The 15237-nt window shown below is 42.4% G+C and overlaps 1 protein-coding gene across 1 annotated transcript in view; it reads left to right on the plus strand.

Annotated features, from left to right (window-relative positions):
• Positions 1-1742: 1742 nt before the first annotated feature.
• Positions 1743-15237, plus strand: part of LOC143807558 (rho GTPase-activating protein 20-like) — a 152631-nt gene continuing 139136 nt past the window's right edge. Inside the window, exon 1 of the mRNA XM_077289227.1 lies at positions 1743-1847. Within this exon, the coding sequence (XP_077145342.1) occupies positions 1776-1847 (72 nt within the window). The 5' untranslated portion in view covers positions 1743-1775. The remainder of the gene's footprint in view (positions 1848-15237) is intronic.

Here is a 15237-nt window from a genome sequence, read left to right on the forward strand (position 1 = left end):
ATGATTTTAATAACAGGCACACTTTTTTTTACGTGATCGCCGTTATTCTTTTCACGTGATCGAGGACTGGAACCGGCCCTGATCGTGTAATCCAGTGTCTCAGCTACTCTCAGTAACTGAGACCCCAGAGGTTTTCCGATTCTGGGGGTGCTGTACAATTATTCCCAATCACCGTTTTAAAATGGCAGTGAGGGAATATGGCCCATTAGCGGCTGACACTTTAATGCGTATCACTGGTCGTTAAGGGGTTAATATTTTTATGCTTTAGATTTGTAGCTCTTAAGTAGACCTGTGTTTTTAAATGACTTGCATCCCTGAACCTCAAGAGTTCTCATATGGGCATATACTATGTAGTATTACAATGGAGGTCTGTATACACAAAGTGAGTTCTGGTCTCTCATATACCGGAACACAGATTAAATATTTTTCTCATCCAGAAAAGTGTCACGATTTTTTTCTCACTTGCCATCTGTTTGCTGTCCGTTTATTTTCTGTATGCTATCCTTTTTTTCACTTAGCAAATATTAATCATTTATGGTTTCCTATGCTACACAGTTGTAATGTATCCTTTAACATTGAATGCTTTACTGTGGCTCCATATGACATCTAATTTTTTCCTCACACCCATCCGATTTTGGAGTGAAATTACAGCAAACAGATTCTGTCAGTGAAAAAATACGGTCATCAGCACTATGCCATTGTTTAACATTGGTTCAAGTGCTATCCAATAAAAAATCGGATAGCACTCGTCACATTTATACGGTGATGTGAGCGAGCCCTTAATTATGTGAAGAGAAGCACTTTGGTGGCGCACTTTGCCTAGAGGCACTTTGCTTGTACAATTTTTATCAGTGAACACTACTGGAACTGTTCATGGGATGTAATTATGAGGGTGGGGGCCTGTACACATGGATGGTAATCAACATCAAGTAATATGATTTAATCTGTAATTAGATTAATACTTTTCATTATTTTTTTGATCTATGTCATCATATTAATTTTATCTGTAAATTTTGTGCTATTTAGCACATTATTTAATTACTACTTTAAAGAGGACCATCACTTGCTCCAAAAAATGAGTTAAGTAACTTGTAAAAATCCCTGAGCTCCCCTGATTCTGCTCCTCTTTTCAGTTTTGTGCTGTGCTGCACCATTACAGAGATATTCACATTTATTGATTTTGGAGCTCATCATGTGAAATTTCTGCTTGTAGTACAACTCAGCATTTCTTTAGAGTCTTCTCTGGGGCATATGCTTTCACTTCTCCCTCCAAGGCACTGACAAATCAAAGCTCGGCAAGGTCTGAGGTTTTATAGACTAGATCAGATGCTAAGCTGTGATTGGTCTTCTATGGGTTCATTTGGAGATGCCCTGTGATCTATATGGAGTGATGTTTTGACTGTCTAGTGCATCAACATATATTAACTGAATTCCTGACTGACAAATGTATCCTAGTGAACAGTAGGCTAGATATTGAACATGTTCCTATAGCTGCCTATTATTCTGATGTATTCTGTGGAAAACACGGAATCAAGAAAATTAAAGAGTGTAAAATGAAACATGAAGGAAATAAATATATTATCAGTCAAGGGGCATTAGAGATTCATCACACGTCACAGCTGTTGAAGGCTGTGACCATCAGACCAGAACTTAGCCCCTCCTATGTGGGTTTGTATATAGCATTGTAATGGTTAATCAAGTGGCTCAGCTATTCAGTTTCTGCTTAGGCATGTGTTTGTAAAGCAAGCTCTTTACCCACTTGGATCACTATCGCCATGTCCCTTCCACACCTTAAGAACAAGGCACGCAGAGGAAGTTATGATGGAATTTTACACAACAAACCCCCAGTGAGTACACCTAGTTTCTGTTCTTTCTATCATATATATATAGCTATTATGCTACCCTCAGTTGTTTCTTTTGATATCTTGAGAGCAATTAGCTAAGATTGAATTCTGCCATAATATTTAGTATCTGCACCATCTTATGTCCTATTCCGCTATATTAATAATTATTATGATAATTTTACTTACGGTATATAGCGCCAACATATTCAGCAGCATTTTACAATGATATTTTTCTTGTTCCATAATATATTGCTTATAGTGGTATTCTGTATCTGCTCCCATATATACAAGGTAGCAGAGAATCAGTTACTACTTGTGGTTTTAAATTGGCACAGAGGAGCACTTCCATTTTCTGGGCAGCAGTGCTAGATGCAGTCATTACATTGCTGCTTTCATATTAAATAGGACTTTATGATGCTTTTCTTCAGTTCTATTCTTCATAAAAAATGCACGGTGCAGCAATTCTTCAGGCTGTATTCTGTAATAGATCCAATAAAATATATGTAACAACTTCAAGCAATACTTCATATGTGCACACATTCATGGTTAATATTTAACTCACAAAGTATAATGTATTGTTCTAAAATATTGTATTTCTTAAAATAAGACTTCTAACTGGCCACTGATGTGTGAAAATAATTTTGTTAACAATTTTGCTGCTGTTTTTTTCATTCTTTGACACAAGTTCACTTTCTCTAGACTCTTTCAGCAGCCTTTTATTATTGAATTTGCCATACAGAACTCTTAGTCTATGTTCACACTTTATGTTTTTGATGGCAAAACCTGCTGTCTTGGCATTAAAAAAATTGACTCAAAAAAGCAGGCTTTGCTTAGATTTTACTGCGTTTTTTTGCTGCGTTTTTGTTGGTACATTTATCTTTCGTGCTTGCTGATAAAGATTAGTGCAAAAAAAAATCTGATTCTACTTCATCAGGTTTTGGCACAAAAAGTGCAGCAATTACTGATACATGTGTTTCTTTTAGCTTTTAATTCACCACTCATTGCTTTCAATGGGTGAAAAACCCTGAAAAAAAGTTAAAAGAAGTGGCATTGTCTGTTCTGCAAAACCCAAGGTTTTGCACATCTTACTGAGGGCAAAAAACCCAAGTCATGGGATTTCTGAAATCTCATACACTTTACTAGTACTTTAAAATGCATCTGAAAAATTGCATTAAAAAAAGTTGAAAAAACGCAACATGTGAACATAGCCTTACAATGCACTTGGGATTTATGCTATACCTACTTGTGTACACTGTGTTCCAAATTATTATGCACGAAGAGTTTAGGAGTGATAAGTTTAGAATTTTTTTGTTTGTCATTTAAACTCATTGATGGTGATGTGTGTCAGGGCTCTTTATATCACTGAAAGCAATTGCAGATACCTGTGCAAATTAGTTTGGCAGGTGTGTCCAAATAAAGGCAAGACTACTTACGAAGGCTGTTCCACATTATTAAGCAGCCTACATTTTTTGCCAAAATGGGAAAGAAAAAGGATGTGTCGGCTGCTGAGAAGCAACAAATTGTGCAGTATTTAGGTCAAGGCATGACTACAATCAACATTGCCAAGACACTTCATCGTGATCATCGCACAATCAAGAAGAATGTAGCTGATTCCCAGCACACACGTGTGCGTGCTGATAAGGAAAAATTGAGGACTCTTTCCAACAGGCAATTGTGTAAGGTTAAAAGAGCAGCTGCAAAAATGCCTTGTCATAGCAGCAGACAAGTTTTTGAAGCTGCTGGTGCCTCCAACGTCCCCAGAACAACAAGATGCAGGGTCCTTCAGAGGTTTGCAGCTGTTTTTAAGCCATCCTGTCGACCACCTCTATCCACTGCACATAAGCAGAAATGGCTCCAGTGGGCCAAACAATACATGAAGACTGACTTCCAAACTGTTTTTTTCACCGATAAGTGCCGTGCAACGCTCAGTGGTCCAGATGGATGGAGTGGAGGATGGCTGGTTGATGGACACCCCATGAAAACACGGCTAAGGCACCAACAAGGAGGAGGTGGAGTAATGTTTTGGGCTGGAATCATGGGGAGAGAGATTGTCGGCCCCTTTATGATTCCTGAAGGGGTAAAGATGAACTCCATAATCTATGTGGAGTTTCTAAAACAACACTTCCTGCCATGGTTCAAGAAGAAGAACCGTGCTTTCCGCAGCAAGATCATTTTCATGCATGATAATGCACCGTCTCCTGCTGCAAAAAACACATCTGCATCTCTGGCTGCTATGGGCATAAAAGAGGACAAACTTATGGTGTGGCCACCATCTTCCCCTGACCTCAACCCCATTGAGAACCTCTGGAGCATCATCAAAAGGAGTGTCTATGATGGCGGGAGGCAGTTCACATCTAAGCAACAGCTCTGGGAGGGTATTCTGTCCACATGCAAAACAATTGAAGCAGAAACCATCCAAAAACTGACAAATTCAATGGACGAGAGAGTTCAGAAGCTTCTTTCGAACAAGGGGTCCTATGTGCAAATGTAACATCACCTAGAATAAAGTTTTCACTTGAAAACTGTTTGATTTTATTTTGTAATAAGCTGATAATGCTTATAACTTCACAATTGACCATTTTTTTGTTCAAAATAAAAAATTTTTTTGAAAACTCTGCTGTGCATAATAATTTGGAACATGCATTTTGAGTGTTTATTTTTTTAAAAAAAGATACTGTTTTCATAGGCAGTTTGTTCCAAAACATTGCAATTATACTAGAATAGTAGATGACTGGAAAATAACAATGACTGCAATTCAGATAGGTAATTTAGAGAAAATATGAGGAATTATTATTTGCATAATAATTTGGAACACAGTGTAGATATAAATACTTACAAAAAAATTGGAAATTGGATGTAGCTTTAACCTTATTTTTTGAGGCCCCATAAGCTCATCAAAATTACTTTACACATGAATTCAATAACAAAGATATCCAATATGTATACTATGAGCATTAATGATAAATAAAAACATGCAGTAAACATATACAGTGGGTACGGAAAGTATTTATACCCCTTTAAATTTTACACTCTTTGTTTCACTGCAGCCATTTGGTAAGTTCAAAAAAGTTATTTTTTTCTCATTAATGTACACTCTGCACCCCATCTTGAATGAAAAAAACAGAAATATAGAAATTTTTACAAATTTATTAAAAAAGAAAAACTGAAATATCACATGGTCATAAGTATTCAGACCCTTTGCTCAGTATTGAGTAGAAGCACCCTTTTGAGCTAGTACAGCCACGAGTCTTCTTGGGAATGATGCAACAAGTTTTTCACACCTGGATTTAGGGATCCTCTGCCATTCTTCCTTGCAGATCCTCTCCAGTTTCGTCAGGTTGAATGGTGAACATTGGTGGACAGACATTTTTAGGTCTCTCCAGAGATGCTCAATTGGGTTTAGGTCAGGGCTCTGGCTGGGCCAGTCAAGAATGGTCACAGAGTTGTTCTGAACCACTCCTTTGTTATATTAGCTGTGTGCTTAGGGTCATTGTCTTGTTAGAAGGTGAACCTTCGGCCAAGTCTGAGGTCCAGAGCACTCTGAAAGAGGTTTTCATCCAGGATATCTCTGTACTTGTCCGCATTCATGTTTCCTTCAATGGCAACCATTCGTCCTGTCCCTGCAGCTGAAAAACACCCCATAGCATGAAGCTGCCACCTCCATGTTTCACTGTTGGGATTGTATTGGGTAGATGATGAGCAGTGACAGGTTTTCTCCACACATACCGCTTAGAATTATCCCCAAAAAGTTCTCTCTTCTTCTCATCAGACCAGAGAATCTTATTTCTCATGGTCTGGGAGTCCTTCATGTGTTTTTTTAGCAAACTCTATGCGGGCTTTCATATGTCTTGCACTAAGGAGAGGCTTCCGTCGGGCCACTCTGCCATAAAGGCCAGACTGGTGGAGGGCTGCAGTGACAGTTGACTTTGTGGAACTTTCTCCCATCTCCCTACTGCATCTCTGGAGCTCAGTCACAGTGATCTTGGGGTTATTCTTTACCTCTCTCACTAAGGTTCTTCTTCCATGATTACTCAGTTTGGCCAGGTCTAGGAAGACTTCTGGTGGTCCCAAACTTCTTCCATTTAAGGATTATGGCGGCCACTGTACTCTTAGGAATCTTGAGTACTGCAGAAATTATTTTAGAACATTGGCCAGATCTGTGCCTTGCCACAATTCTGTCTCTGAGTTCCTTGGCCAGTTCCTTTGACCTCATGATTCTCATTTGGTCTGACATGCACTGGGAGCTGTGAGATCTTATATAGACAGATGTGTGCCTTTCCAAATCAAGTCCTATCTGTTTAACTAAACACAGCTGGACTCCAATGAAGGAGTAGAACCATCTCAAGGAGGATCAGAAGGAAATGGACAGTATGTGACTTAAATATGAGTGTCTGAGCAAAGGGTCTGAATACTTATGACTTTTTTTTAATAAATTTGCAAAAATTTCTACATTTCTGTTTTTTTTCAGTCAAGATGTGGTGCAGAGTATACATTAATGAGAAAAAAAAACTTTTTAGAATTCACCAAATGTCTGCAATGAAACAAAGAGTGAAAAATTTAAAAGGGTCTGAATACTTTCCGTACCCACTGTATGCAAGGCCTTTCCTGAAATGGATGTCTGGCTGGAGCATGTTCTGTACTTGAACCTCTAAATAATGTTCAGCATTCACATGACCTTTCGAGATGTGTGACCTGCCCATGACAAAGGCACTAACGCAACCCCATACCATCAGAGATTCAGGCTTTTGAACCGTTCACTGATAACAAGCTGGATGGTTTCTCCCTTCTTCACGTTCTGACACTTTAAAACTTACACTATGTTACATACATTTAGATTTTGTGGGTGTGCTTCTGCACCTGCTTGTGATAATTTTTTTCAGCAATAAATCATACCACTCAACTTTAGAAGATCAGACAGAGGGATGAATCATGCAGCATGCACAATGCTGTGGCAAATTTTTGCCACACCCCTAGCCACTCGCCAAGCCACAACCATTAATAATTTCTTTCTAAGCTGGCAGAAGATGTCAGCTGGGACAATGGCAGTGAGGGACATTATGCAGACAGCAGGGCATTGAACCAAATCCAGGACTTTCCCATTGTATCCAGGAAGGCTGGGACTAGAGATGAGCGGATCGATTCGCAGGACTTTGGTCCAGCATCCAGGTCAGTGGTACTTGGTGATTGGATGAGATTCCTGAGAATCTCTTAACTTCCTGGGTCCCTGGTATGGCTGTTGATTAGCCAGGGCCGGCAAGACGTGATCTGGTTGTCATACTCATCTCTAGTGTGGACCTATGGATTTACTTTTTGTTCATTTATTCATAGTTGAATAAGTTAGTCAGAACTTTCTCATTTTAATGTAAGCTTCACTACGCAACATCTGGCCATTTTTGTGTCTGTAAGGCCATGATTACAAGTTGCATAAATACTGTATTTTTTGTTTTCTGTAGGTGTCCGCACCAAATTATGCAATAATAATCTTCTCTGATTATGCTGCATTTTTAAATTCCTTTTCCCCATTATTTGATGCATTTTTGGTTCAGATGTGAAGCAGCATTTTGAAGTTTTTTATAGTACAGAAAAGCTTTGATTCTGCACTTAAAAAGTAACCTGGAGCAGGAAACAATGTGTCTCATGGAGTTATATCTTTCTACATCAGCTAAGGCAGGGGTGGGGATCCTCCGGCCCATGGGTCGTTTGGGTCCCGCAGCGACCTTTTCACTGGACCCTGGGCAGATTCCCATGGACCACAGTGCTTGGGCCAGCTATTGTGTTTGCCAACCAACTGAACGCTGCAGTGCATGCATTAAAGCTTTACATCAGAACACTGGCCAGCTCCACAGATGAAGACAGCAGCATCAGCCCAATTGTCTCCTGTGATGTACATGCTCCAGCCCCACTGTCTCCTGTGATGTACATGCTCCAGCCCCACTGTCTTCTGTGATGTTCATGCTCCAGCCTCAGTGTCTCCTATTGTATCGTATATAATATTGTATATATTATATAGTATTGTATATAATTCAGCCCCAGCATGTCCTATTTGATTTATATGCTTTTGTCTTAGTGTCTCCATTGTGATATATATACTTCAGACCTTCCACTGCTTGCATTCTAGGAATGTGTGCAGTGATCAATTTCCCACTTTGAGGAGATCTGCAGTGTAATATAAAAAATGGGGGGTAGAGGGAAATCAAAGTCAGCTTACTTGGTATGTTGATACAGCATCAATCAAATGGACAATCGTACGGAAAAGCATACAATAGAAAAAAGGATTTCCAACAAAATACAAGTCCTTTTCTTTGTTAAAACTTCACATTTATTCCTTGGATTAAAAAGTTATGTACAAAAGATAATCATGACATTTTTTATGCCATTTACCAATCAGCATAAATCATCTAATTACTGTTTAGTGCGGGTTGTTACAATTACATGGACACAAAATATGTCCATGTTATTTGTTGATTTGTGATGTTTATTATTTTCCCAAAAAAGTGCATAAAAAATGACATTAGGATAGAATACAGTAACATAGAAATACACTGCTATTTACAGATCTAGCGCTATGCACCAGTATAATCTGGCTGTGGGTTTGGTGGCTGCAGTTTAGCTTCAAGTATAGAAAATCCTCCCATACTTGTAAGTGCAGACTATGACTCAATGCTTTAGTTATCGCTTGCAATAATGTAGATTGTGATTTCAATTTCTGGGGAGACCAGATCTCAAGAAGAGAAAATGAAATATTTGTAATAATTTTTCAGTAACTTTTTAGGAAGAAAAAATCTGACTTTTTCTTCACCTCTAGTATACAGAGACATAGAAATACACTACTATGTACAGATGTACAGTTGTCCACAAACGTTAACATACCATGGCAGAATGTTTGCTTTCTTTGCCTTTTTTCAGAGAATGTGAATGATAACACCAAAATTTTTTCTCCACTCATGGTTAATGGTTGGGTGAATCCATTTATTGTCAAACTGCTGTTTTCTCTTTTTAAGGCTGCCGTCACACTAGCAGTATTTGGTCAGTATTTTACATCAGTATTTGTAAGCCAAAACCAGGGGTGGAGCAATGAGAGGAAAAGTATAATAGAAACATATGCACCACTTCTGTATTTATCACCCACTCCTGGTTTTGGCTTACAAATACTGATGTAAAATACTGGCCAAATACTGCTAGTGTGACGGCAGCCTAAATCATAATGACAACCCAAAACATCCAAATTACCCTGATCAAAAGTTCACATACCCTGGTGGTTTTGGCCTGATAACATGCACAGAAGTTGACACAAATGGGTTTGAATGGCTACTAAAGGTAACATCCTCACCTGTGACCTGTTTGCTTGTAATCAGTCTGTGTGCATAAAAGCTGAGTGAGTTTCTGGGATCCAGACAGATTCTTGCATCTTTAAGCCAGCCACTGACATTTCTGGACTGTGAATCATGGGGAAAGCAAAATAATTGTCAACTAATGTACGGTAAAAGGTAGTTGAACTGTATAAAACAGGAAAGGGATACAAAAAGATATCCAAGGAATTGATAATGCCAGTCAGCAGCGTTCAAACTGTGATTAACAAATGTAAAATCAGGGGCTCTGTAAAAACAAAGTGCAGCGCCCCAGAGTCCTGGTCGTTGCAGTACTGTGGCTTCGCCACTAAGGGGAGCCATGGTGCGTTCGATGGCACTGAAGGAGTTCCTCTGATCAGGTATCACAGACACCAATATGTTTCACAGCAGGGCCTCCGGGGGGAGCTAAGGGTGCTATTCATTAGGCCACTCCCCACCATAGTGGGTAAACTGGGGGTCAGGCAGGAAGTTAGAAGAGAACGCTGACTGGATTGAACGAAGCAACACCTAGTGAGAGAGGGTGTTGTGGAGGAAGAGACAGTAGGGTCTCTGCCAGGGGTGGGATCCTGGCAGAGGCTTGGCATTGAAAGAACGCAACGGGACCGTGCCTGCTCAGAATAGCGGCGGTGCCCTAAGAAAGGACTAGAAGCGAGATAGATTGTGCTGAGTGAGAAACGAGATCAAGCAGACGGAGAATACCAGCAGGGGTTTTGTTGAAAGAGGCAGCACCTTGCTGAGGCGCATTACCGGTGGCCGGAACGCCGAGGGAGTGGAATAATATACAGCTTTAAGCCATACTCCAAACAGCGGCAGGACAGTCAGTCTCAGGCGGGCTGTCTACCACATATCACCTATGAAGTCTTGGGGGGCAATTGCGGGAGAGGGGCGTCACTAGGGTCCCGGAAGAACTCCAGGCCTACCTGACAAACGGGTGCCGTTCCAACCTGAATAACAGGGAGGGATGGAATAAGAGAGGAACATCTAATCGAGTTGTGAGGGAACTTAAGAAACAGACACAACAGTTGTGGGGTACTTTCCGTGAGCACAGCAGGGAAGGACTACAACACAAAGCGCTAAGAAGGAAGGCACTGATTTCCACCTGTGAAGAGAACTCTGGAGGTGCCATTGGACCGGCCGGACTTGCGCAGCCTGGTGAACCGTATTCTGGACTGAGGACTCAGAGATCTCCAGTAAAGAGGTAAAGAGACTGCAACCTGGTGTCCTCGTTATTTACCGCGACCTGCACCCCACAACTGCACCGCTACACCACCGTTATCACCACCTATTTCACCGGACGTCCCCCACTGACGGACAGGGCCACGGACCGGGTCTAGCCACCGTGACAACCCCAGGACTGAGACCTAGAGGCCTGGCTCCGGGTACCCCTCGGCCCTGCGGCGGTGTGGGGGCGCGCCGCAGACTTGGCGTCACGAACAGGATCTACTTAAGCCTGAAGAATCAGGTCATGTGTGCCTAGAGACTGTGATTTGTCGTACTTGAACCGTACTTTATTGAAAAGACTGTGTGTTGTGCCATTTGCCGCCAAAATCCGCCGCCATTGCAGCGCTGAGGAGAGCGCAGGAAGAGAAGAGGGGCGTGGAGTGGGCGTAGACAAGTTGGAGAGCGCGAACAGCAATGGCCGCCCAGTCTAAATATTTCTGTGTGTTGAGGACGTGCCCGTCAACAGCTGAGGTCCGCCTCCTGATCCTGGCCGGAGGGTGGAGACCATGGGGACGGGGCCGCCCACGGAAGAGACCGCGGGAAGAAGACGCGGGAAAAGAACAAGAAATGGCGGCACCAGGAGCACAGCGCGGAGCTGACCCGGCCCAGTCCGAGGCCGCACAAGCTGGGACAGGCTCTGAAACGCCAACGCTGCGGGGTCTGACCCTCACCGAGCCACTGTTGGGCCAACCCCCTGTGCCACTGTCCGAAGAATGTGTGGCTGCAGCCGAGGCCCGACAGCTGGCCCGCCGCCTGAAGGCTGATGCCCGTGCCCTCACCCGGGTGGGCCAGCCCACCGAGATCAAGTTGTCTCCTGTTGCTGCTAAACCCGTCCAGGGTAAACTTTAAAAAGGTGACCCCTTTGTTGACCCGGGGTCACTATTGTTGTTTTCTTGAAGTTTTGCACAAAGTTACACGAACTGCAGTAATCATGGACTGTGCATGATTCAAACTTTCCTGTAAATAGTTTGCACCTTCTTAAAGGTGCTTCCTACTGGTTTTGTTTAAAGACATTTTGCGAAGATACCATTCCGGAGCCTTTGCATGGACTGGTAGGCTGAGAAGAAGAGCTACCTCAGAAAGACTTGATCTCCTCTTAAAGGGGAGGTTGGAATTGAACCTGAAAGTGATACTGTTTTGGAACAGTAATGTCATGATGATGCTTTGCAAGAAATGTAACCGTTTTACATGAAAAGTTATATGTGTTTAATATGTTTGAAATGTGAAGCTTGAATAATGTTCTTCAAAAGGAAAGATGCAGAAAGCCTGTTGAGGTAGACTAGAGTTCTGCATGGATAGAAACGTAAGAAAGTAATAATGAAGGTGAGGATAGAAGGTAAACCCTGCGTCCCCATAGAAAGTTAGTTCGTTACTAAGGACAGAAAGTAGACCCGTAGGGGTTAGTGAGTGAGTCCTTATAGGAGCCAGGCAGAGTGGGCTCCATGTTCTCAAACTGAAAGGAATGTTATGTCTATACTATGTATAGTAGAGAAAGGCAGTAGGCCCTGGCTGAACGGGGCGGTCCTGTAAAAGAAAGGAGAGGCAGTAGGTCTGGTGCCATAGGGACAGGCGGTCCTGCAGGTTCAAAAGTAGGAGAATGAAGAGTTACCTTGCCCTGTAATGTGATTATAGGAAGGCCTTTGATAAACTAAGAGTGTATGTTTCTTAAAGGCAATGTTAATTTATTGTTCCAGCATTTGCACTTAGTAGAATACCCGGTTGGGTAATGAGAGTAAATTGTAGCCTGTTGCTATGATATTTGATTATGTTTTGTAACGTTAAAGTGTCCTCACCTCCCATTAAGGGAAGCCTGTTCAAGTATGCTTATTGTTTTGCACTCAACAAATTTGTATGTCTTTTTGCTAACCTGTATTGTTGTTTTCTTCCCAGTCCCGGAGTACTGTGTTTAACCAGGGGGGAGTGCAGCGCCCCAGAGTCCTGGTCGTTGCAGTACTGTGGCTTCGCCACTAAGGGGAGCCATGGTGCGTTCGATGGCACTGAAGGAGTTCCTCTGATCAGGTATCACAGACACCAATATGTTTCACAGCAGGGCCTCCGGGGGGAGCTAAGGGTGCTATTCATTAGGCCACTCCCCACCATAGTGGGTAAACTGGGGGTCAGGCAGGAAGTTAGAAGAGAACGCTGACTGGATTGAACGAAGCAACACCTAGTGAGAGAGGGTGTTGTGGAGGAAGAGACAGTAGGGTCTCTGCCAGGGGTGGGATCCTGGCAGAGGCTTGGCATTGAAAGAACGCAACGGGACCGTGCCTGCTCAGAATAGCGGCGGTGCCCTAAGAAAGGACTAGAAGCGAGATAGATTGTGCTGAGTGAGAAACGAGATCAAGCAGACGGAGAATACCAGCAGGGGTTTTGTTGAAAGAGGCAGCACCTTGCTGAGGCGCATTACCGGTGGCCGGAACGCCGAGGGAGTGGAATAATATACAGCTTTAAGCCATACTCCAAACAGCGGCAGGACAGTCAGTCTCAGGCGGGCTGTCTACCACATATCACCTATGAAGTCTTGGGGGGCAATTGCGGGAGAGGGGCGTCACTAGGGTCCCGGAAGAACTCCAGGCCTACCTGACAAACGGGTGCCGTTCCAACCTGAATAACAGGGAGGGATGGAATAAGAGAGGAACATCTAATCGAGTTGTGAGGGAACTTAAGAAACAGACACAACAGTTGTGGGGTACTTTCCGTGAGCACAGCAGGGAAGGACTACAACACAAAGCGCTAAGAAGGAAGGCACTGATTTCCACCTGTGAAGAGAACTCTGGAGGTGCCATTGGACCGGCCGGACTTGCGCAGCCTGGTGAACCGTATTCTGGACTGAGGACTCAGAGATCTCCAGTAAAGAGGTAAAGAGACTGCAACCTGGTGTCCTCGTTATTTACCGCGACCTGCACCCCACAACTGCACCGCTACACCACCGTTATCACCACCTATTTCACCGGACGTCCCCCACTGACGGACAGGGCCACGGACCGGGTCTAGCCACCGTGACAACCCCAGGACTGAGACCTAGAGGCCCGGCTCCGGGTACCCCTCGGCCCTGCGGCGGTGTGGGGGCGCGCCGCAAAAACCATGGTCAGGTAGACCAACAAAAATGTCATCCACAACTGCCAGGAAAATTGTTGCAAAGAAAAACCCACAAATAACATCAGCTGAAATACTGGACTCTCTGAAAACTAGTGGTGTGGCTGTTTCAAGATGCACAAAAAGGGGGCACATGAAGAAAAATGGGCTGCATGGTCGAGTCGCCAGAAGAAAGCCATTACTGCGCAAATGCCACAAAGTATCTTGCCTACAATATGCAAAACAGCAGAGACAAGTTTCAAAACTTCTAAAGACAGATGCTCTTTTAAAGCAGTCCATTGTGACATATCCTATAATGGATATCTCATTTTTAATCTTCTTTTAATTTCATACATCCAAATACGCTCTATTAAATTGGTTCAAGTGACACCTGCAGTAATCAAAATCTAATACTTTTGATACTTAACCTTGTTAAGAGACATTTGGAACTGCAGCATTCGAACATGTGATTCTACCCTTTTGTACTACTTAATTATACACTGTATTATTGCAAGTTAAGTCAGTTATTTTTCAGAAGTCTCATGACAGAATTTTAGCCAGTTTGCACTCATCCATCGTTTCTGTGAAGTATAAAAAATTTAGTCAGGTGGTTCTAAATTCCAAAGGCTTAGAAGACTCTTCCAGCTTGATACTTATTTTTGCAATATTGGAATTGGTTTAAAGTCTAATGAGAGAGGGAGTTAATATAGTATTCCAAATGTAAGTTTACACTCTAAACAAATTACTTAAAAATGTGGCTAAGAACTGTAAAGGTTATTTTATTAATATTACTTGAATGTATTTTATCTTCAGCTGTAGTATGTGTAAACTTAATGAGATAAAATAGAGCCCAATATTGTAGATGGATCTGCATTTAGAACTTGAAAACTTATAGGGGCTGTCCCATTTCAGATAGTGTTCAGCCCCAGCTGCAGTTTGTTAAAAAAAATCGCAAACCTTACTGTAATCACCTTCCTCAAATCCGCCGCTGTTCTCTGTGTCTGGCATTGGCTGCAGTGCTGATGTCATGTCGAAAGTGTGATAGCCAATCTGTGAGCTCAGCAGTTCTGAAGGGAGTGTTGCATCTACACTGGTAGAGCTGCTGAGCTAACTGATTAGCTGCTGCGCTTTCAACATGACCTCAGTGCCAAAGCCAATGCCAGACACCAGGAACAATGAGAGATTTGATGGCAGACCTGGGAAAGGTGAGTACACCACATTTTAATATTTTAAATGAACTGAAGCTGGGTCAAAACAATATCTGAATGGGGATGATCCCTTTAACAGAGAAGCTAAATTACTAAATTAAATTACAGCATTCTCTCTTTACAATGTGCACTCTGTTGTGAATTCTGCTCTTGGGCTCCCTCCGGTGGTTATAAGTGGTAGTGTTGCTGTCATTGGATCGCAGCAGTCATTAGGTGTGTCCACTTATTGCAATTCTGACTGGGCTATTTAGTCTTGCTTGACCCTTTGGTTAGTGCCAGTTGTCCATTGTTTCCTGGAGGATTCACTTCCCTGCCTGGTCTCTCTTGCTTGCTGTTCATTTCAACAAGATAAGTGCTGGCTTTGTTTTCTGCAGTCCACATGCTGTGGGCCTCATCGTTCTAGTTATTTTCCATATTTTGTCTTGTCCAGCTTGGTCTGTATAAGGATTTGTTTAGCCAAGCTGGTATCTCTGGAGATGCAGATATACCCTCCATGCCTTTAGTTAGATGTGGAGTTTTTGTATTTTCTGTGGTGGATAT

This window comes from Ranitomeya variabilis, chromosome 2, assembly GCF_051348905.1.
Source record: "Ranitomeya variabilis isolate aRanVar5 chromosome 2, aRanVar5.hap1, whole genome shotgun sequence".
Lineage (NCBI taxonomy): Eukaryota > Metazoa > Chordata > Amphibia > Anura > Dendrobatidae > Ranitomeya > Ranitomeya variabilis.